Here is a 24,804-nt window from a genome sequence, read left to right as displayed (position 1 = left end):
CCAGTCAGACACAAAGCCTTGCGGAACGTAAGCTGCAATCGCAAAAGAAATTCTGCGGCGGGGAAGGCAGGGCGGGAGCGATATGGAATACGTCGTCGGACCATCCCATTGAAAGAACGTTACCAGGTAAGAAAGTAACTTGTTCTTCGAGGGGATTAGGTCCTCCGACGTATTCCATATCTATGACAGACTCCCAAAGCAGTACCAGAGCAAGGAGGAGGGAAAGAATTTAGAATCAAAATTTAGAATAGTCAATCAAATAGCAGAGCAAAGGACCGCCTTGCCAAAGGCCAGATCCTGCCCTCGGATGGAATCGAGGGAATAGTGACGTACAAATGCATGTACTGAAGCCCAGGTGGCTGCATCACAGATGTTGCGAATAGGAACACCCCTCTGCAGTGCAGTAGATGCAGCCACACCCCTGGTAGAATGGGCCCGCAAGCCAGCCGGTGGGTCCTTACCCGCCAAACGGTAACACTCCGAGATGGCTAAAATAATCCAGCGAGACAAAGTCTGTTTCGTCACAGCTTGCCCCAAACGCTTCCCAGCGTAACCAATAAAGAGATGATCGTCCACTCTGACCCGGGACATGCGTGAAACATAAAATCTTAAAGCTCTCCTAGGATCAAGCCTATGGAGCCTCTCCTCTTCCTTACCAGGATGCGGAGGAGGTTAGAATGCCGGAAGAACAACCTTCTGGGCCAAATGAAATTCCGACACTACCTCCGGAAGAAAAGAAGGACGAACACGAAGGACAACCCTGTCCTTGTGAAATACAGTGAAGGGAGGCTGAACTGAAAGTGCCTGTAACTCACTCACTCTGCGAGCGGAAGTAACCGCAACTAAAAACACAGTTTTCAGAGTTAACAGCCTCAAAGGTCAAGAATGTAAAGGCTCAAATGGAGCACCCATAAGAAACTTAAGAACCAGGTTTAAATCCCAACCGGGCACCAGGAAAGGTGACGGAGGGAACACATTAGTGAGCCCTTTCAGGAACTGTGAAATCAAAGGGATTTTAAAGTGAGAACACTCTTCAGACGAGCGCTTAAAGATGGACAGCGCCGCCAGGTAACCCTTAACGGTACCCACTTGCAAGCCCCTGTGGGCCAAAGAAAGTAAAAAGGACAGAACCATGGGGATGTCACATGCAAAAGGATCCACATTCTGAACCCTGCACCAGTCGCAGAACTTACGCCAACGGCAACGGTACAGAGACTTTGTTGCCGGTCTTCGGGCCGAAAGCAACACCTCCATCACGTCCTCAGGGAGGTCCCAATCCTTATATCTCAACCTTTCAGAAGCCAAGCGTGAAGGTTGAGGGATCTGACCTCTGGATGGAGAACCTGACCCCCCTCCCGTGAGAGCAGACCATCTTGGTAGGGAAGACGACGTGGAGGGCAGATGGATAAGTCGAGAAGGTCCGGGTACCACGTCCTCCGAGCCCACGCCGGGGCAATGAGGATCATCCGGGAACCGAACTTCCGTAACCTCCGCAGCACTTGCGGGATGACGGGGACTGGAGGAAACGCGTACAGCAGCGGGAATGACCACTCCACCACGAACGCGTCTCCTAAGGCTCCTTCTGGAGGAAATTCCCGCGAGCAAAACCTTTCGCACTTCCGGTTGACACTGGAGGCGAAGAGATCCACTTGAGGGGTCCCCCAAAGGGCGAAGATCTCCAGGAGAATCTCCTGAGCCAACTCCCACTCGTGAGAGATCGCGCTCTGCCTGCTCAGAGCGTCCGCCGTCACGTTTTCGGCTCCGGCCAGATGAACTGCCGAGATCGAAACTTCCTGCTGGATGGCCCAGAACTCGAGCTGCATCGCCTCTCTGCACAGAGGAAGTGACCCCGCCCCCCCCTTTTGTTGAGGTAGTGCATGGCCACTGTGTTGTCCGTCAGGATCAGGACATTCTTCCCTCGCACAGACGGCAGAAAAGCCTTCAGGGCTAGCCTGACGGCCCTCAGCTCCAACAGATTGATATGGAGTCTGGACTCCGACGGAGACCAACGACCGCTGACTGTCAGCCCGTTGGCATGAGCTCCCCATCCCGTGAGGGATGCATCCGTCACGATCGTCACCTCCGGCCAGGGAAGCCAAAATGGAGCCCCCTTCATTAAGTTGCCTTCGACGGCCCACCACAGAAGGTCCCGGGCGACCGAGGACGGCACCTGAATCGAGTCCGACATCCTGCCAGAGGACTGCGACCATTGCGTCTTGAGTGCCCACTGCAAAGATCTCATCCGCAGGCGAGCCTCTGGCACCAGAAGAATGCAGGATGCCATGAGGCCGAGCAACCTCAAGAACTCGAACGCTGGGAGCGTCTGGGCATGCTGAAACTTGTGCACCATCTGCTGAATGTGAAGAGCCCTCACCTGGGGAGGAAAACACTGCCCCAGGGAAGTGTCGAGCACTGCTCCGATGTACTGGAGCCGCTGTGTTGGCGTCAAATGGGACTTCTTTAAATTGAGGGAGAAGCCCAGCCTGTGAAGGGAGCGACAGGTGATCGATAGATGATCTAGGACTTGCTCGGGAGAGCTCCCCCTGATCAACCAATCGTCCAGGTAGGGGTAGACGTGAATCCCCCCTTGCCTGAGATGCGCTGCCACCACCACCATGAGCTTGGTGAAAACCCTCGGGGCGGAGGTCAATCCGAACGGCAGGACCCGAAACTGAAAGTGCGAGTCGCCAACCGCGAACCTCAGGTACTTCTTGTGCTTGGGATGGATCGGCACATGGAAGTAAGCATCCTTGAGGTCGAGTGACACCAACCAGTCCTGAAGCTGAAGGGCCTGGAGGACTTGAGAGAGAGAGACCATCTTGAACTTGTCCTTCCTGAGGAGTTTGTTCAAACCGCGCAAGTCCATGATGGGTCTCAATCCCCCGTCTTTCTTCGAAACCAAAAAATAAGGGGAATACCAACCCTTGTTACTCTCCGCTACAGGCACCAGTTCTATGGCGCCTTTCTCCAGCAGGGCTTGAATTTCCTGCGCAAAGAGCGGATCCGGACTCTGCAAAGAGAGGTTCCCCGGTGGATTGTCGCGAGGCCTGTGCCGAAAAGGAAGACAGTAGCCGTGGGTTATGATCTCCAGAACCCACACATCTGAAGTAATGGCTTGCCACTCTACAAGATGCTGCGCCAGCCTTCCCCCAACCGGCGAACCATGGGACATGGCCTCATGACTGAGTGGGAGCGGCTGCGGCGTTACCTGAGGGCAAAGAGGCAACTGCCCGAGCGGCCTTGGCACCACGGGTACCCTGTCGTCCACCTCAGGTACCCCTGCGTTGGCCTCTTTGACTGCCAGCTCCTCTCGCTTTACTGAAGGAGGAGTAAAAGCGAAAGGAACCACCCCTCCACTGCTGTCCCCAGGACGAAAAGGCGGAGGTTGGTGAACTGCAGCGCCCAACGACTTCGCTGCAGCTTTTGAGGTCTGCAACCTCTCAAGGCTCTCGTCAGCCTTGCTGCCAAAAAGGTGTTCACCATCAAAGGGCATGTTGAGGAGCCGGGACTGCACATCAGGCGCAAACCCCGACTTCCGCAACCACGCAAACCTGCGTATCACGGTGCTCGCCGCCATGGACCTACTGACGCATTCAGCTAAGTCCAAACCCGACTGAACGGACTCACACATGGCATCCTTACCATCCTGGACCATAGCAAGGAAACCATCCCGTTCATCCCCTTCGGGAACATGTTCAGCCGCTAACGCAACACAGTTCTACAGAGTGTGCGTGAAACGAGACAAGGCACAAATGGAGTTGGCCGCCTGAAGCGCCATACCACCAGAAGAAAACACTTTCTCCGCCCAGCCATCAAAACGTTTGTCGTCCCTATCAGGAGGGATGGTAGGGTACGACGCCTGCTTCGCCGGGGCCGTGGCCGCCAGCACCACCAAACTCTCCGGAGTGGGGTGCCAGGTCAAGTAGCAGGGGTCGCCACTGGCTGGACGGTATTTTCGCGACAATGAACTGCCCACCGCCGGGAGACTCTCCGGAGCAGTCCAAGCCGCCGCCACCCTTCTCTGTAAAGCCATATGGAACGGCAGAACCGGGTCAGTTGGGGGACCAACATCAAGGATGTCTGTCAGATCATCCTGCACAAACTCCCCTGGGGGAGCAGACCATCCCAAGTACTCAGAAACCCTAGCCATAAGGCGCCGGTACGAGGAATCAGCATGAGAGCCAGGCTCAGGCCTACAAAACTCCACCTCCGGAGAGGTGTCCAGTCCACTGGCATCATGCAGTGACTGTCTCAACTCGTCAAACCGACTATGGCCCGAGACAATGTCATCCGGAACCTGACTAGGAACCAGGCCATCAGAATCCTCATCCGCCTCTGAAATATAGTCCAGGTGGCGAAAAGAAGGCACTCGAGAGTGCTTTCTCTTAACCAGAGCCTTCCTAGGGGGTCCACCCGTGCCCTGGGGTACCTCCGACACGAAAGGCGTCAATGGCGTCGAGCGAATCGGCGCCAGCGTCGAGAGAACCGGCATCGGCGCCGAGAGGAACGGCGTCGACATCGAGGAAATCGGCGTTGACGTCAGATGCAGCGCCTCCAGAATCGGCGGCGTCGACACAGCCCTCGAGGCCGGAGCCCCGAGCGTGTCCCTCGACAACCTGAGCGTCGACGGCATCGACGACTTCCTCGGAGCCAGAGCCTCGAGAAAGCCTGTCGACGCCCTCGACGCCACAGACGTCGAAGCCTTCTTCGAAGACCTCACAGGTGCACACGGTCTCAAACGCGTCGAGGACCGGGACCTGGAACGGGTACGTCGAGAACGAGTCCCCCTGTCCGAACGGGACCTCTCCCATGACTCGTGCCGACCACTCCTGCGAGCGGTGTCTCTCGACCTCACACGACCGACCCCACTCGGGGGCGCGGACGGCTGAGTACCCTGCGACTCAAGAATCGCCAACATCTGCTTCCCGAAGGAAGCCCATACCTCCGGCGTCGCACGGCCCGAGGGGTAAGCGACGTGCCGGGCAGAGCCCTCCGAAGAGGACCTGGAAGACGACCGATGTCGGCGCTTCCGAGAATGCCTCGAAGAGGCAGAGGAGTGGCGAGACCGACTCCTAGAAGGAGACCCACGAGACTTCCGACGATGACACGGAGAGTCACCCCTCGAATCATCCGTCGAAAGCCCCGTAGACTTCGACTTCCGGGGCTTGGACACCCGACCTACCGACAACTTCTTCTTACGTTCGCATAAGGCTTTGGACGTGAGCGACTGGCAGTCGATACAGTCATCCGTGTCGTGGGCCTCCCCGAGGCACCAGAGGCAGGCGTTGTGCGAGTCCGTCACCGACAGCTTGGACCCACACTCCCCGCACTTCTTGAAACCCGGACGCGGGGTCGAAGACGAAGTAGACATCTTCAGAAGGATTTTTCACAAACGAACAGGTTCGAAGAACCGAGAAGAACAGAACTCCAAAGAGTCGAGGCGTTTAAACCGAGAAACACGAAGCAACACGTTCGCGGAAAAAACGGAACTGAGGCTACTGGCGTTGTGCGTCCTACTTATCACATCGGATGACGTCGGAGGAGGTCCTCGACGACGGCGCATCGACGTCATCGACGCAGGACGCAGACGCCGAAAAAAGTTTCCGAAGCAGCACAGCTGTGGTGATTACATGTCATAGATATGGAATACGTCGGAGGACCCAATCCCCTCGAAAGTCGCTTTTGTCTCAATATACTCCCCGCCCGGACTGGGGCAGGAACTACTAGATGAATTGACTACCCTCATAGGCAAACATCAGCCTGATAAGTGGTTTCTTGGGGGAGACTTTAGTGATGTCATGTGCAACGCCAATGACCGCACCCATCTTAGACAGCGCAACCCGGATATCCCCACTAGGCTATTTAACTTTGCATCTGCCTTGGGTCTCTGTGACGTGTGGCGAGAGTTGGACCTGGATACTAGAGGGTACTCATTCCACTCCAGAGCCCACGGCTCCCTCTCCAGGATTGACTATCTCTTTCTCCCGCATATAGACCTTTTCAGGGTAACATCAGCAGACTTACTCCCCCGGGGTGTCTCAGACCACTCATCCCTGCTGGTGGAAATGAGGATACAGGGTGCATCCCTCCTAGAACATGGAGACTGAATAATTACTACCTGGGTTTCCCCGAGCTTGTGGACTGCCTTGCTGAAGTCTCCACCGAGTACTTCGAGCTTAACAACACTGGGGAACACGACCCGGTAGTGGTATGGGAGGCCTACAAGGCCGCCGTGCTACGAGGCGCACTAATCTCCTGGGTAGTGAACAAACGGAAATAGAGACTCCAGAAGATAGCGGAGGGGGAACTGACCCAAAGGGAGAACGAACACATCCTTGACCCATCCCCCTCAGACCCAAATGTCCCTCAAACGAGCCACCGAAACCTATTGCTAGACAATGCCAAACAAGCCCACTGGGACTCCAGAGCAAGAATTTATGAGCATGGGGACAAAGCCGGCAAAATGTTAGCTTGGCTAGAGAGGAGGGATGAGGGACAACGCTGTGTCCGGGAGATCGTCACCCCACAGGGTGAGAGGTGCCAGTCGGACGCTGAGATAGCGGAGGCCTTTACCCAATTCTATGCGGCACTATACCAGGCCCCAACCTCGTCGTTGGACCCAACCCTCCTAAACGGCATAACACTCCTAACTCTCTCAGCACAACAGAGGGCAAGTCTGGACTGTGACCTCTCAGAGGCCGAAGTAGCCGAAGCACTAGCACAATTGCAGACAGGGAAAACGCTGGGCCCCAACGGGTTCCCGGTCGAAACTTGGCAGAAGCTGGGCGGGGACAATATAACGGCCTCCCTCCATAAAATGCTACTGAGCGCCCTTGAACAAGGCACCCTCCCACCGGACCTGTGTAAGGCTACCATCGTGGTTATCCCTAAATCTGACAAACCCCAGGATAAATGTGCCTCTTACAGGCCAATCTCGTTAATCAATGGCGAAGCCAAGGTCCTGGCTAAGCTCCTAGCCAACAGGCTACAACCGGTTGCTGACACTCTGATACACCAGGACCAATGTGGCTTTATGCCACACAAGTCAACCCGAATGAACCTGCCCTGGACTCCACCTGACATTAGAACTGGCTCCCATCATTGACAGTCCGCTTGCCCTTCTGGCAATCGATTTTGAAAAGGCCTTCGACTCGGTCCGATGGGATAGCCTTTGGGAGATCATGAAATGCATGGGGTTTGGAGATGGTTTCTAAGATGGATGAAGCTGTTATATACAAATATCCAGGCGGAAGTCAGGGTGAGTGGGTGGACCTCTCGATCCTTTTACTTGGGCAGGGGCATGCGACAGGGATGCCCCCTCTCCCCCCTTCTCTTCGCCCTCGTGCTTGAACCACTCGCCCTATGGCTCCACCAGAGTGCATCCTGGACGGGATTTAGATGGCCAGAGGGACACGAAGATCGAATCTCCCTGCATGCGGATGACCTCCTGGTATATCTGGGAGAACCTGCCAGGACATGCCCTATAGTGACTCAGATACTCGTCCGCTACGGGGAATTTAGTGGACTGAGAATCAACTGGAAGAAATCTGTTTTCTTCCCAGTGAAGGGAGGAGGACAGACTAACCCACGGGAATGCCCATACCGTATGGAGCAGCTTGGCTTCCGGTACCTTGGGATCTGGATAACAACAGACCTTACCAGCTATGCAGCGCAGAATCTCCAACCAATCATTCACCGGTTCTCCAATGACGTCCACCACTGGAAGCTTCTCCCCCTGACCCTCATGGGTAGAGCCGCACTTTTTAAAATGATGGCCCTTCCGTGATTCCTCTACGTCCTTCAGAATGCCCCATTGCAGATCCCAAAATCTGAATTTGACCGGGGGGAGGCCCTTCTCAGGGAGCTTCTATGGGGTGGAGGCCAGCACGTATAGCACTGACCACACTTCAAAGGTCGGTCTGGGAGGGTGGGATATGAGTGCCTCGCCTTCAGACCTATTACTGGGCCTCACAACTCGTGGTGGTCAACGACCTGCTGCACGGGGACCGGGAATTACCCCATATTAGGGCCGACATGGGGGCCATGCAAGACACTGATCCATTACACTTACTGTACCAACCCCCCAGAGACCCCCTCCGCCAACAACGGGGGCACATATCACCACCATTTGGAGACACGTACACAACCCCTATGGAAAAACGGCAATCTGAGGGAAATTGAGAAACTTGAACCATGGCCACGCTGGGTGAGGGCTGGGATTCTGAAAGTGGGGGACGTCTTGAAAGACGGGAATCTGGCCCCATTTGCGGAGTTGCAACTCAAATTCCAACTCCCAGACACAGAGAGGTACCACTACATGCAAATGACCCACGCCCTGAGAACCCACATACCTACAGAGGACAATATCCCGGAGTACACACCAATAGAACGCAACATATTGCCTGAATACATCCCCACCACATGCACATCCATCCTCTACAACGCCATCACATCCTTCGCTACTCCTGAATTGACCAGCTTAAAAGCCAAATGGGAAAGAGATGTAGGGGAAATCAACCCCGAGGACTGGATCCAGGTACTAATGCACCCACGGGTGGTGGCCATCTCCTCTAGGCTTAGGCTGGTGCAACTCAAAATATTACACAGAGTGTATTACCCTAGAACTGCATTGTATGGTTGGAAGAGGGCAACAAACCCGAACTGTCTCCGGTGTGGGGAGGAGGAGGGAACCTACTTTTATATACTGTGGTCATGCCCCTGCATCCAAGACTTCTGGGATGCCTGCTGCCGGGAACTGGCTAGGATACTCTCTAGCACGATAGAACTGGATCCGAAGGTCCTAATCCTGGGTGTACCAGGAGAGAGCGATATCAATAAGTGGGGAAAATTGTTACTGCATACGGCAGCAGCCCTGATGAAGCACAACATCGCACAAAAATGGGGAGTGCCAGAGTCCCCGACGTTGGAGCAATGGGCAGTGGACATGGACATGGACATATGTGCTATGATCGAACGCTGGATATACAATGCAAGAGGCTGCCCCACCAAAGCTTCTAAAATTTGGGGGCGTGGGAGGAGGGAGGGCCCTGAGGTGTACGAACATTGGTGATGCATCTCTGAACACATACAAAGTGGGTCACGGTTGTGATCTAGGTAATTGGTGATACTAATGCTACTGTAAGATTGGACAAGCTGGCATCAACCGCTGTGGCTGTCGTTTTTCTTTTGTTTTTGGTTGTTTTGTCCATGTTATAATTAATTAATAAAAAATGTTTTATCAAAAAAAAAGTAAGGATTGCTATATAGAAAAACATCTACAGAAGGCCCAAGTAATATTCAGTAATCCCCACAAAACCCCAGAAGATCATACTAGAGATTGCACATTCCCATATGAGTAAGGGGACACTTAAAACAATTCAAGACCCAGGAACAGATTCAGTGGGAAGTTTTACCGACCAGGTATCCATGCTGATAAAAAAAACCTTGATTAAAACATGGGGGATATGTCAGAAAACCAATACTCTCATCCCATTGCCTGCCCCTCCGAATCCTTTACCTATAATAGAAGTCCCTTTCTCAAGAATTTGAATGGACATCATTGGACCTTTAGAAACGTCTAGACTGGGTAACAAATATGTCCTTGTGATTGTTGACTACATGACCAGATACCCCAAGGCATTCCCTATACCGAACACCACCACCACCCAACAGATTATAAAACACCTTCTTCCATTTTCTTTCTCCAGAGTTGGCTTTCCTAAGGAAATCCTAACGGATCAAGGATCCAACTTCATGAGCAAGCTCATGGGTGAAGTCAAGGAGCTACTCCATATTACAACCTTACGAACTTCAGTTTACCACCCCCAAAAAGACAGATTGGTAGAAAGATTCAACAAAACAGTCACAATTATCCTAAGAAAATTGGTAGATAAAGATGGAAAGGACTGGGACCATATGCCACCCTGGGCTTAAGAAAAAACCCTCAAGCCTCCCCTGGGTTCTCTCCTTTTGAACTCCTTAATGGTAGGGAGCCTAGATATATCCTGGACTTGCTCCGGGAGACCTGGGAAGAAAGAGAAGAGGCACCCATTCCCCTTTCACAAACTGCTACCAGGTTACGAGAGCATGTGAGACTTGTTCGAGATCTAGTCCATACTCATATGCAAATGGTCCAAATCCAACAAAAATCCACCTCTGACAAGAAGGTAAACTTAAGATTGTTTTCCATAGGACAAATAGTATTGGTCCTCTTGCATTACCTCGGAAAACGAACTAGTCTTTAAGTGGCATGGGCCGTATGAGATACTGGTACAAACAGGAACCTGTACCTATGAAGTAACTCAACCTGACAGGAAACAAAAGATCCATCTATATAACATACATTTCTTAAAACAGTGGAAGGAAAATCCATCTGCCACCAATGCCACAATACTATCTTGTTTAGTGCCAGAAGAAATAGATGACTTCCAACTGATCCCCCAAGAGCTATCTAATCAACAACAGGAAGATTTAAAAGATTTGGTTATATCATTTCCTGATGTATTCTCTGAGAAACCGGGAAGAGTGAAAGGCACTTATCAATACATTGGAACACCCAAGGAAAGGTGGTCCATCTGAAACCTTATAGACACTTGGAAGCCCGTAAACAAATAGTGGTTGAGGAAGTGAATAAAATGATGAGAGTGAATATTATCAAACCCTCTTCAAGCCCATGGCCGTCCCCTATTGTATTGGTCACCAAACCTGACGATTCCTAGAGGTTTTGCATAGACTTCCATCAAGTCAATGCTATTTCCAATTTCGATGCCTATCCCATGCCAGGCATCGACAACCTAATCGATAAACTCGGAAACGCCACTTTTCTATCAACCCTAGATTTAACAAAAGAACACTGGCAGGTCCGAGTGTATGGACCTGATAAGGAAACAACAGCTTTTTCGACGCTCCTGGGACTGTTCCAGTTCAAAGTCCTCCCTTTTGGCTTACATAGGGCTCCAGATACCTTCCAATGACTTATGGACAAAATATTACAGCCCTACTCTGATTTCTGTGGAGCTTATATTGCCAATATCGTCACTTATAGTAAAACCTGGGAAAACTATCTTTTCCACCTCTTTACTATTATGAGAGCCCTCGGAGAAGCTGGCCTAACTACCAATCCATCCAAGTGCAAGCTGGCACAATCAGCTGTGAAATACCTCGGCTTCTTTGTAGGCGATGGCAGCGTCCAACCTCAACGAGAGAAAGTGAAGGCAGTCCTAGATAGCCCTACACCTAAAACTAAAAGAGATCTCACAGCATTCCTAGGGTTAATTGAATATTACCGTAGGTTTATCCCAAACTTCTCGGACAGAACAGCTAGGCTAACAGACAAATTAAAGAATGCTGAACCCCAGAAAATGCAATGGACTGAAGAGGATATATATGTTACAACAACCTTAAACAAACCCTGTGCCAGAACCCAATCCTAAAGGTAGTAGAATTCTCCAAGGAGTTTGTATTACAAATAGACGCCTCCCTTACTAGAGTAGGAGCAGTCTTGTCAGAAATTTGCGACGGATTGGAACATCCCATCCTATTTAAGAGTCACAACATTTTCCCACGTGAAAAAAATTACTCTGTGCTGGATTTAGAGGCCCTTGCCATCAAGTGGGCCATTATCCACCTTGCATACTACCTCCTTGGAAGAAAGTTCACACTCGTCACGGATCATTCTCCACTAGTTGGGATTAGCCAGCGAATAGATTAACCCTCGAGTCATGCAATGGTTCTTAGACCTGCAACCCTATTGTTTCACTGTGGAGCACCAAAAGGGCAAAGACCAAGGAAACATGGATTTCCTCTCTCGGTTCCCTTATGAAACAGATGCACTACATTGCATAGAGGAAGGTATGTGAGAAACCAGAAGGTATCTCATCCACTAATCCCCAGAGATCTGTCATCCAGGTGGCCAGGACATGTTCATCACTTTTGGATCCAGTTCCTGGGGGTGGACCAGTGCAGGAGGATCACCTGGATGAGGGGTCCTCAGGGAGTGGAAGTGGGACACGGGAAAGTGAGACACGGTATCCCTTTCCTTATAATACCATTTCCCCATCCTACCAGGTAGGATACCTAGGTACTCAACCCTCCCCACCCACCTTTCCCGACAAAAACACTTTCTCACGGACAGCTCACTGTGAGAGAAAACGGACTAACACCTGAGCTGTATACCTGACATGTGCCAACATGTTGGTCAGGCAGAGTCAGGCACTTACTGATAATTACACACACTGATTTCCATCACTCTTCCCCACACAGATAAAATACGGAGCACAAAAGCACACTCTGAGCAAAGCAAAACACATGAGGAAGCAGCAGTTCCGAGTTGGCAGTTTAATACGAGGACAAATACGGCAAGACCAGAAAGAGTTGCAAGGAGGAAATTGCCCTTGGCCTTTCAGAGGAAAACCGCTACTTTTACGAACCCTTGAAAATAAGAAACATAAAACCCGGGAATCAAAGCTGAAGAAAGGTGCATTGTGTATCGAAGGTACCCGGAGCTCTGCCACATCGATAGCCAAGGCGCGGAGGAGCGATTGCCGCTGTGGTACTGTCTTTGGCTCCCACAACAAAGCAGCGCCAGTAAAGTCAGCACAGCTGAGTCGGAGAGACTGATAGCAGACCGGTCTGTGCTAGGACCAATGTTGCAAGCAGCAACTTTGTATAAAGAGAACTTTGTGTGAGGCAGTGGCGATGAGCAACGCAAATATAATTGGAACCAAAGAAGTAATTGAGCTTTGTGATTGAACTTTGGGAGGCAACCCAAGATACCATATTCAGAGTGGTCCGAAAACCACGTGGGTGCTCATTCGAAGGTCTCTGTTAGGTATCCAACTGAGAATGTAAAATTTTGAACTGAGAAATCAAAGTGGTCCTGCAACAGGTCAAGCCAAACCCTGTGCACATTCGAAAGTCTTAGATAGCTAATACGAACTGTAATTCGTCCTATCCCTGCTGACGTAGACTAATTGTGTAAAAGGGATGTGAGCCCGGCTGAAGGGGATCCAGCGTGAACCGTGAGTCTCCTGAGAAAAGATATACCAACTTTAATTGGTCCGAGCCCGGATGAGGGAGACTGATTGTGTAAAAGGCACCTCAGCCCGACTGAGGGGGATCCGGGGTGAACCGTGAGTCACCCGAGAAAAGATAGTGGTAGAAAAGGGATCTGAGCCCGGCTCAGCGGGATCCAGGGTGAAGTGTGAATCACCCTACAAGAATACTTGGAAAGGAACTTTTCATTTGTTTGATACATCAGGCCCTCTGAATCAAGAGACTTTTGATAATTTAAGAGACTTGGGCATAGAAGGCCCTGATTCTTGTAATGGAACTGTGTCCTCATGCCGAAGAAGCCCAAGAGTGTGCTATGTTAGAGTAAACCGCCTTGTCCTGTGCTGAAAACGTGGAGAAGGGAGGGCAATGGCCTGCACATCCTGACTTATCATTTTGTGAACACTTCTTTCTTTTTCATGAACATTACCCCACACTATTTGTAACTTAGCGGTAAGGATTGGCAATAGGTTTTTTAGTATAGGCCCCTTTTATTTTGACTCCACTCCACTAGGACTGCATTATTATTATTTGATGGTTGTAGCTTGCTCCCATCTTAGATTTAGGTTTAGATAGGTGTTTATCACACCCTTGATAACGTTCAATAAACACCCTTGAACTGTGGTCACTTGTTTCTGTCTTACTTTGACACCATGCCTTCCTTACAACATCCAAATGCAAATGGCTCACATTGGGCCCATCAAGTTCTGGAAGGCCAAATTGTTCTCTGGGGTTGATGGGGTCGCAATTCAGTGTCTCCTTGGTAGTTGAGACCTCCTCCCAAGGAATCTCCCCTTCCTCATGCTGCAAATCCTTCTCTAAAGCCTCCCAAGAACAGACCAGAGTCTGTGCCCTGAGTTCCCACACCCACGGATGGTGCCTGTTCTCCTCAGAAGTGCTGAAAGACCTCCATAAAATTCTCCATCAATGTGGGCGGCATGCCTCCCTTTCCGGCCGCCGATGGTCCTAGGAGCATTGCTGGCCTCTCCAGGATAGTAACTCCCCATATCCTGCTCAGGGGTGTTTACGAGGGAGAAAAGACAACAGTGTCTTGTGGATGACAAGTGTTGACGACAAGTATAGGACCAGCGACTACAGAGCCCTAATCTTGACCTGCACTGAGATCTGGGCCTGCATGAAACTCCATCTTCAGATCGATGTTGAATGCTTCTCGACAATGGGATATGACAGACGACTGCCCAAACCTCACTGCCCATAACGCCAACTCCAGCAACTGGGATCACTGATGGGACCACAGCTGTGACATTCTTGATGACAACACCTCAGAAGTCGGAATCACCACTGAAAACACCCCAACCGCTGAAGGTGGCAACGACAACATGCGCTTCGTCTTAGACGACTCTCGGCTCCCATAGGCTGGTGCATTAATGGTCTCCCTTTTTGAGACTTCGATCGGTTCTGAAGCTGGCTTAGTGCAATGGACCCCGTTTCAGCACCAGTTGCTACAAGCCTGGGCTTCCCCTTCCTAGCTAGTTTCCTCTTCTCCACCACTGTGCTGTTTCCACCCCTTTTCCTGCTCCTACCCAATGTTTTTCCTAAAACACATACAGGCACAGAACCACAGCTCTGAGTCAATGTCCATGTATTGATTCTTGTAATGATCTAGTGCCTTGCTTTATAACTGTGTCTCCATTCATTTCCAGCACCTCGAGTTTGCACAATTGCTGGCCCAGTTAATAAACTGAAGAACCCGATTGCTTGTCTAACATTCATCTGCTAATGCCATCATTAATCAGTAGCTTTACGTTCCCTGTAAATTAAGTGCATTCTAATTCCTTGTTTTATTGTTATCTCGAGGTGGCTCTCTGGATGAACATTTCGGCATTTCAAGTGTGCCCACATTTGGAACAATGTGTTTGAATGCATGTGAGAAGCCTTCAGGGAAGCGGGTGAAACTTAAATTATGCATGTATGACTGTACCTTAAGGGAGCTGAACTCCTCTTCGGAGACCAAGGGTGACAGCCCATCAGTGCTGGAGGAAGGGGAGCGGCGAGGGGAACGGCGCCTCTGCGTCATATAAGTCCCACCCATGTTCTCCTCGATTCTCAATGCCTCCAGCTGCAATGAAAGGGAAACATAAGTTAGAACAGTGGTTCAGGAACAGACAGAGCAGGTTTGGCAAGTTTATCCCTAATCACAACTCTACTAAGCAACATTTGTATCCATGTCCTTGTAATTGATATGTCAGTAAAATGTGGGTTTAGTTAGATCAGTTACCAGTGTGATTTGAAGTGGTTTTATCATCCGATAATATAGCTTGTGGTTTCAGAACCTGCTGCAGAAATTATAACCTACAGGTCTAAGACAAATCACTAATATAGGTTCTCCGCCCACTGATCTATATTCCTGGGTGGTAAAATTACATCAAACTGTTTTTCTTCTACCTATTGCAACTAGAAAAGATGGATTTCATCAAGAACTAGAAGGCAAATAGTGTATGCAAACAATTTAACTTTGTGGCATCGACCGTAACCCTTTGTCAATGTTATAGCCTAGGCCTGAGCTAAAGAAAGCATTTATTGGGGGAAACCTATTGCCAATATGTTTCTAAGAGGCCAATTTGGTTTCCGTAAAAAAGGAAAACATGACTTATCTGAAGAGAATGGAGCAGGCTGATAATGATGAGCCTCAGGTGCTGCTAGCTCAGATTGTAGGTTTCCATTGGCCACGAAAGTGCATGGCTAAGCTAAAGTATTAAGGTAATACGATGGAGAATTAGATTGAACAAGGAAGATTATCTAATTGTTACAAATGTGCGCTGGTTGGAAAATGGAATTTTAAAAGGTTGTCATAAGAGTTAAGCCTTGATCCATTAGAAAATATTTATGTAGCACATTCTCAAGGCATGCATTTCTTGAGCTAGATGCTTATGAGGGCTCGAGATTTCTTGGTTTTTGGTAATTACTAACCTTATTTTGCTGCAATAGGAAAATGACTATGATCAATGTTTGTTTCCCAGCCTTCTGTGCTTGATAATTACACAAAAGAAATGGACGTCTCTAGCCCTCCTTCAAACATAACCGAAGAAATGTGTGCCTTTGAAAAGCACTAACTATAGTGATAAACACATGTCTGCATTATTGTACTTTTCAATCTTATGAATTAACTTTTAATTCAGTATAATTGGACATTGTTTACCTCTTATGACTAATTCACAAAATCACATTTTCCAATGAGCGCAAATGTGTACCACACAGTAATCGTCTCTATGTTACTTGTCTGTAAACTCCATTCTCCATTATGAGTGCCTTTTTGATGGAATCACGTACCTTGAATATTCTAAGGCTGGGAACCCGCGGAAAATTAACATACAGTTACAATCAAAAACATAATCTGTTGAGGCAGCCTCAACTGTTGTGGCAGAGATACCATACTGAAAGTTTTAGCGGCCTTTAAACATGTTGCTAATCACTCCCCCAAGCCCCACCACAAGACACATTAAATATTGTGCTTCTTTCTTTCTTTTATTTCAGTTTGGAATAAAAACTGCCAAGTTGTGTTCTTACTGCATGTACTGCAATATCTAACGCACTAATTCAAGTTATAGACCAATAGACTTAAAATATTTATGATATTAAATGTAATTAACACAGATCTACCCATATATACCCATTTAACCCTGGCTTAAAGGGGAAAATATAACCTAAGTACCATTAGTTGTGTGAATTCATAATTGGCAGTTTTGCGTGTATTGCACAATTATAGACAATAAAACAGCAATTATCTTCTCAAAATAGCAAAAATGCTTGATACACATCTAGCGACAAAAAGGTTAACATACATATTTTAAGAAATTAGTGGTAATTTGTCCCTCTCCAAGTGTGTTTTATCAGTAGTGGAAATGTTGCCTGTGTAGAACAAAGCTACTGCTTTTGCATACCGCCTTTCACACCGCTTTCACACTATTGTTGATGAACTCGGATTTAATCATTCAAATTGTTACCTGCATGCAATTGATGCAATGTGAAACATGAAGACTTTTACTTACCTGAAGGCATGTCAAGAATTCAAGGCCTGATCACATTGGTACTTAATAGATCTTAACATAACCTGAAAGGTAAGCTGAACTCAAGACTAGTCTTGATTAGGTGAAGGAATTTGTGTTTGAATTCTACTCTCTGGTCGACCCCACCTTGAGTGTGGCACCCTCAATGACACTATATGCTGAGGTGAATGTGTTAAGTAGTGTTTTCTTTTAAATATATATGTTTTATTGGTTAGAAGTCAAATATGTAAAAACAATCATTAACTTAAAATAAACCTTTAAACTTTTTTGTTCCAAAAAACCATCCATAAAAAGGAAGAAAAATCCCTTCCCCCAAAATCAAACCTTTAACATCTCCATTCTAGATACCATCCACAGATACCACAACTTCCCCTCCACTAATGTGTTAAGTAGTGTGCTCAGTGAATCGTAAGCTGGTGAATTATTATTTGAGTAATTCTGCTTCCATTAAGTCACCACGAAGCAGCTCATTTCATATTGTCCTGTCATTCAGTTACCAAACTTTCCTCAATGTCGTCTTGTTTTCTGCCTTTAGATCGTTCTCAGTCTTTCTTCTGCATTGTGCCATCCTTCTGTTTCTTCTTTTGTACCCCCTGTTCATCCGTTTCTCCCTCCTTTATGTCTTTAAACAAGCACTAAATATACTCAATTTCGACCTTTCACTAGAACACCCTTGAGTGAACCTATTGTTGCACCATAGAATATTACATCCACAATTAGCTACGTCAGCTTATACCGAAACTAAAAACCAGACCCAAGAACAACATAATACATGATGCTTTGGTAAAATAATTCAAGTAGAACAACATTCGCGTGAATCAGGAAGACAACCTATGGATTCTAACTCACTTATAGTTTGATATGATATGACTTATGATATGATAAGTTATTTATAACGCGCCTGTACACAAGTTTTTCTAGGCGTGACAAGACAAGGAGGGTGGGAAACAGGAGGACAAACAACGATCTTACTAAGCCTTGTGTCATCCAGATCGCGCAAGTGCAAAGAAGGGGGTAGGGGAGAAGTGCCAAGGGTGGTTGGGGGTGAGGAGAAGAACAGGTGACTCATTAAGTGCTGCCAGAGGGTCTCAAGTGCAAAGAGAAGGGACTGTAGGGTTACAGATACAGACCCTTAAGTGCTGAGGGAGCCTGGAAGCAGTGTGAGGGCAACTGGACATGCAAGAGCCTGGGCCCGAGTTCTGGGGTGGCCAGGTGACCAGAGTGAGGAGCTATCAGGGACATTGGAAGGGGAGAGGAAGAGAGAAAGTGGGAGCGAAAAGGAAGGTCTTCAGTTGCTTCTGGAACAGAGGTGTTTCTGCTCAAGTTTGAGAGAGGCAGGGAGGCTGTTCAAGAGGGAGGCCCCAGCCGAGGAAAGAGATCTACGCCCCATTCTCTACTTGCAAAAGCATCTGACCTTCAGAGAATTGGAGGTGGATGAGCGCAGAGCTCCAGAAGGAAAATGTTAAGGAAGAGAAAGTTGAAGGTAGTGCGGTACCAGGCCCCAGAAAGCATTTTGGACGATGCAAAGGGTTTTGAATTTAATCCTTGCAGCCACAGGGAGTCAGTGCAGAGATTTTAAAGCTGGAGCGATACGATCCTTGGGCTTGAGGCCAAGGACAAGTCTCACAGTCCTGTTCTGTATGAGTGGTAAAGGTCGAAGAGTAGAGACAGGCAGATTTAGAAAGAGGCTGTTGCAATAGTCCAGCCTGGAGAGGACCAGGGCTCTAAAGACAATGAGCTTCTGGGGGAAAGTGAAAAAAGGCAGAATACCTCTAAGGAGGTGCAACTGAAAGTGTGACTTTTTAAAGACGTTGGGGATGTGAGGAGAGAAGGAGAGGGTAGAGTGGAAGATGGCACCAAGGTTTCTTAGCTTCACAGGAAGGAGCAGGAAGGGGGCCCAGGGTAGGCGGCCAGAGAGTGAGAGGAAAGGAGAGAGGAGGTTTCCAGATGAGGAGGATCTCTGTCTTACTGACATTAAGGCAGAGATCATTGGCAGTACGCCATTCCTGAATTGCGGCCAGTCAGTGTGGTATGAGAGAAGGAGCAGAGGTGGTTGAGGGGAGCCTGAAGGAGAGCTGGGTGTCATCCGCATAACAGTGAAAGTTAGACCAGAATGTGCGGCGGGCCAGAGGTGCCAGGTAGTGGTTGAATAGCCCGGGAGAAAGGTTAGACCCCTGGGGAACACCAAAAGTAGAGAGAGAGAGAGATAGATAGAGGAAAGACCCCAGTTGGACCTGAGAGGGTCGGTCAGTGAGAAAGGAGGTCAACCAGGACAGGGCCTGAGCAGTTGTCACAGAGACAATTAAGCAGGATGGCATGGTTGACCATGTCAAAAGCGGAGAATAGATCGAGGAGAATGAGGAAAGAGGAATATTAGAGTCAAGATCAGAGGACCAGACTTCACAGGTGCTCAGGAGATCAGTTTCTGTGCTTCTGGCAGCTCTGAATCCAGACTGGTGGTCGTGGAGACAACCAACAGATTCAGTATGCAGATTAAGCTGGGAGATGGGCAGCTTTTCCAGGAGTTTTCCCGGGAAAGGAGTGATGGCGATCGGGCGATAGCCAGAGAGGAAGGATCAGCAGAGGGCTTCTTAGGAAGGGGGTGCAAAAGGCAGTGCTTGAGGAGGGAGGGGACGGTTCCAGTGTTTGCCAAAGCAACGTTCAGTGCTCAATGGTTCTCTAACCTGCTTCTCATAACCACAATCCCGGTTTCCCTCTGTACATCAGCAACACATTGCCGTGTCAGGTGGCTTAAATGTACCCAATAGATATGCTAAGAAATCAACCCCTGGAAGATGCTTTGTTCACTTAAGAGAAATTAGCCCTATGTAGACCGGTCTGTGTCGAACAATACCTGCAGCAACGGAAATACTTACTTACAGTGCTGCTTTAATCTTTGCAATAGACAACATTTCTAGCCCATTGCTACAAAATCTGTTGTTGGCTTTTTCTGTTAATGTCCGATTCAAATTATCATGATCTGGCTTTCTTCAAGCACATGAGACAGTATTGTTCGTGGTAATCAGTCAAAATAAATGGGATGGTGTTAGTGAAAAGTTGGAGAAAGGACATCCCTGAAGTGGTTTCCCTTTTTAAATATTTAGGAGTAGTGTTTGCTTCTGGTTTAGAAAGGAGTCAGCATTCAAGGCAAGGTATAGAAAGAGCCAGATTAGGTGTGTATACCTTTATTGGGTTCCAGAGGCGGTATGTATGGCTTTCTAACTAATTACTGTTTGGAGAAAGTTGGTACTGCGATAAAGTCGATGGTGATCTCACTTCTTTCCCAGCGGTGACCTCTCCCCATGTGGCCAGGAGACGGCAGCCACTACCTGATCCTAACCCTGGGGGCGGCTATGGATTGGCACAACATCAGCAGACAAGACATGGTATCCCCCTTTTCCTTTTTGTGATACCCTGTCCATTCCCCATGCCTCAATGGCATATTGTCATAACTCCCTTCACCCACCCATGGAGGATATTAAGAATACCTTCCCATGCTCTGCTTATAAGTCACCAAGAACTACAGTAGTGAAGAGGGCTAAAGACTCATTCCTAGGCTCTTCACAGTACCAATATTGTATAGTTGCTGTGTATGGGGTTGGAAAAAATCCAGAGAGGATTACATTTGAAGACTGGGCTTGGAGGCAATTTATGCGAGTATCGAATGCCACGGCTGCATCTGATCCATGCGGACAATGGCATCCCAACATCAGAGCTCTCCCAAGCAATAGAATGTTTTTCCGACTATTAACACTGAAAAATCGAGTTGATGGGTCTATGGCAAAAGGCTGTTTTTTATCCTTTAGAAAAAGTGAACTCTCTTATCCAGTTACTGGTTTTGTTAGCAGATGCATACTAGAATAGTCGTAAGTAATATTTTGATGCAAATGTGGAAATTGCCCGTGAAGAGAAAGATAGCATTGAAGAATTTATTTTGGGTAAATAGTTGAAAGCTGTGATTTAATGGTATAGTACCTGTAAATATTATAGGAGATGAAAAATTAGTGTGAGGAATATTTACTACTACAGCTACTGAAAATGGAACTGTAATGCACTCTCATGAAATTCCGAATGGGTTAACTGCCCACTGTAGAGCACCAAGCCCTTTAGAGCTTTTGCAATAAAAATCATAATTTCTGCCGATGGTTTTTGCAGTTCTTAAATTAAGTTCCACATGTTCTGCCCATGCCAACTGCTCACACTAACCAGAAATAGTTAGTTAGTACAATTCTGGAAGAATGCAGGTGCACAAAAAAGATCTTGTGCCATGGAAAAGCTTATGAGCACGAAGACCCTGGAATGATTGGATGGTGTTGCAAGGTTTTGAAATAAAGCATTGACTTTAAAATATGGATCCGGATCTTAAGAAGTACTTCTCACTCCTTTTATAGTGCAATGGTGTGTTTGTGTGTCTGTGTATTACTTAGAAATGTGTTAGGATGGATCATAGAGGAATATTTTCTAGCTTTAGCTAAAAACCTATTTTTGAAACTCAAACTGTACATAATTTCCAGGGGGTGTTGAGACATTAGTTTATCTGATTAAGGGTTAAGTGGTAGAATATAGAAGTTACTTACTTCCGAAGATGCTTCTGCTGGTCTGTGGCAGGGGAGGTGTTTGCGACAGTAGCCTTTTCTTCCATGTCGTCCTGCTGTGAGGTTGGACCACCCCTTCTCTGTTCATTTTGGACTGACGACTCCTATGGCTCTGTACCTTGTTGTCCCTGGCCTCTTTTGGTTCTGAACTTTGTGGTCCCTATGCCCCTTTTATCTCGCACCTTATGGTCTCTGGGCCCCTTTTGGATCTGCACCTTATGGTCTCTGGGCCCCTTTTGGATCCGCACCTTATGGTCTCTGGGTCCCTTTTGGTTCAGCACCTTTGTGTTCCTTGTTATGCTTTAGATTCAGATGCTGCAAGTTAGGTCCTCGTGTGGTTAGCTGTTGCTCTCATTCCTTGCTCTCCTGATAGCCATCTCATACTCCTGAACGTTTGCCTTTTGATGGCCCTTATGAGAATGGAGAGTACTCCTTTTTCTCATAGGGTGAGAGGTGAATCCCTGCCCTGGTGAATTGTCATTGGATGTATGCAAATATGAATTAATGCCCATCAGGGTGATTTCGGGACTCTTAGTCCTTGCTCTCCCTCCATCACAATTAGTGGGGCATGCATGTACCTTAGACTGGTTGACAAAAAAGAGGATGCTATTACTTTAAGAGCTTTGGAATGGAGCTGGTATGCATTTCATACTCTAATGCCCTGCTTTCCCTTCTTCCCAACTGGATGGAAGAGCAGAATATGCAGACCCAAGTGGTGGGTGCAGGAACAGCATATGCCCAGCCTGGGTTTATGCAAAGAGATTGTGTAAGATCTGTCGACCAAAGGAAGTATTTTTCCTAGAAGACGCATCCAAATTGTAGTGCTTAATGAAAGCATGAGGAGTGGCTTAAGAGGTTGCCCGCAGATTACTGCGATAGGGATGCTTTAGCTCTGCTGGAATGAGGCTGAAATCTTTCAGGAATTTAGAGGTTAGATAACTGATCAGCTCTAGAAATGCAAGAACCTATTTATCTAGAGATGGTTGCCTTGGCCACTTTGTTTACAGGTGAAAGGCCACCACAGGTTACAAACAGATGGTCATATTTCCTGAACGATTTTGTTCTATCCAGATAGAATTTCAGGGTTATCGCCACATTGAGATTGTGCAATGTCTCCACTGCTGAGGAAGTGTGAGGTCTAAGAGGGAAGACCAGGAGAACAATTTACTTATTCAAAATCAGAAAGGGCCTTAGGAATGAAGCATGCAACAGTCCATAAGTAAACCCTATCCCTATGGAAGGCAGAATAAGTATCCTCTGAAGAAAGAGGTTGAAGTTTGTCTAGCCTTCTAGCCAAGGTAATAACATTGAAGAAGGCGGTTATCCAAGTAAAAAGATCCAAGTCACAAGGCACTAACAAGCTCATTTTGGATGGGGGCATTAATGTACATGGAAGGTAAAAAGGCCTGTGTAAGTAAGGCTTTCACCCTTTCCATTCACGCCACACCCCATTTGTGTGAATGTGTACGACGGCGAGGAGGGGCGGTACACAGCTTACATTTCTGCCATGTATGCCATTTTCAGGTGGCGCAAATGATGGGGTTCCCGATGGGGTCCGCCTGCTTTATGCATAACCAAAAAACAGGTGGACCACATAGGAATCCATTGTAAATGCTCCTCCCATGCATGCATGGCAGGCAGCATTTATTGCATTTGCACAGCAGAGTGCAAAAGGGGAGGACAAGAGGCAGCTTACATGCTTGTATTTTGCCCTCCCCTTTTATTTTATTTATTTATTTATTTATATAGCGCTAAAGCCCGCAGGCATCGGAGCGTATTACAAAAAGACGGAACATATAGATGCAGAGTAACAGGACAGCGTGAAGATACATATAGTGATCATCTCATGGGTGCTAAGGGTTGAAATGGATTAATGGTTATTTGAATAAAAATGTTTTTAGATTCTTTCTGAATTGGGTATAGTTGGGATCAAGCTTCAGGGACAGAGGTAGTTCATTCCATTTTTGGATGCTTCTGGTAGGGAATGCCTTCCCAAGGCCATTTAGCTTTTTTGTTGAGATGGTTCGTAGAAGGCCTTTGTTTGATTATCTTAGGCATCTAGTTGGTACGTGCCACTTAAACTGTTTCTTTAAGTAAGCTGGGGCTTTACCATATAGGCATCGATGGACCATGGTGAGGGACTTAAAGGTGATTCTTTCTTCCATGGCCAGCCAGTGCAGATCTTTCCTATCGCCTGTGATGTGTTCTCTTCTTGATCTGCCTGTGATTGTCCTAACCGCGTTGTTTTGAATAACCTGGCAATGCTTCAGGCATTTACTGTTTGCTCCAAGGAGCAAGGAGTTGCCATAATCGAGTCTTGAGAGTATTGTTGCTCTGGCTATTGTGGTGCTATTCTTCTGATCAAGCAGGGGTCTGATTTTTTTCAAGAGTTTTTGATGGTACTGGCAGTTTCTTTTTAAATAAGCTGTAAGAGCCTCGGCTCCTAGAAAGGCTTGTAAGTAAACTCCTAGCGTCTTCACTTTCTCAGATACTGGTATTAGAGTGTTTTTGATATTGAATGAGGAGTTCAGTTGTTTTCTGGCATGTGGGGATCCAAAAATCATTAGCTCAGTCTTGGTTCTATTTAGGCACATCCAGTTGTCCTTCATCCAGCTTTCGACTATGTTATATATGGTGGTTAGTTTATCGCTGTCTTGTTTGTAATCTCTGCAGAGCTCGAAGACCAGCTGGGTATCATCGGCGAAGTTGGTAAAAAATATTCCCATTTGGGACAGCATGGTGCATAAGCATCGCATGTACAGGTTGAATAGCAGTGGAGAGAAGCTAGCTCCCTGCGGGACACCACAGTCCACTGGATTTTTGTTGGAGGCCTTATTTCCCCAGACAATCCTAGATTGCCTGTCTTGTACAAAAGAGGTTAGCCAATCAGTTGCCTATGGTGAGCAATTTCCTGAAGCCTTGTGTGGTCAAGCAGATCAAAGGCTGCCGAGAGGTCTAATAAGATCAGTAAGCCTGATTTCACCTTGTCTAAAATGCCTAGCATCTCGGTCTGGAGGTCTAAAAGAGCCGATTCGGTACTATGACCAGTCCTAAAGCCGGACTGTTGGGGGTGTAGTAGGTTATTTTCATCCACGTAGCTTTGGAGCTGTTCGGTGGCTACTTTGTCTAGT

The 24,804-nt window shown here is 47.7% G+C and overlaps 1 protein-coding gene across 2 annotated transcripts in view; it reads right to left on the bottom strand.

The window, feature by feature from the left end:
- Positions 1-24,804, bottom strand: part of LOC138581011 (uncharacterized) — a 672,318-nt gene that overhangs the window by 43,735 nt on the left and 603,779 nt on the right. For both annotated transcript variants that reach the window (XM_069652014.1, XM_069652015.1), the window contains exon 8: positions 14,993-15,130. In XM_069652014.1, the coding sequence (XP_069508115.1) occupies positions 14,993-15,130 (138 nt within the window). The remainder of the gene's footprint in view (positions 1-14,992; positions 15,131-24,804) is intronic.

Source organism: Ambystoma mexicanum, chromosome 3p, assembly GCF_040938575.1.
Source record: "Ambystoma mexicanum isolate Mex_15411 chromosome 3p, UKY_AmexF1_1, whole genome shotgun sequence".
Taxonomy (NCBI): Eukaryota; Metazoa; Chordata; class Amphibia; order Caudata; family Ambystomatidae; genus Ambystoma; species Ambystoma mexicanum.
This window is presented reverse-complemented; position numbering and strand designations above follow the sequence as displayed.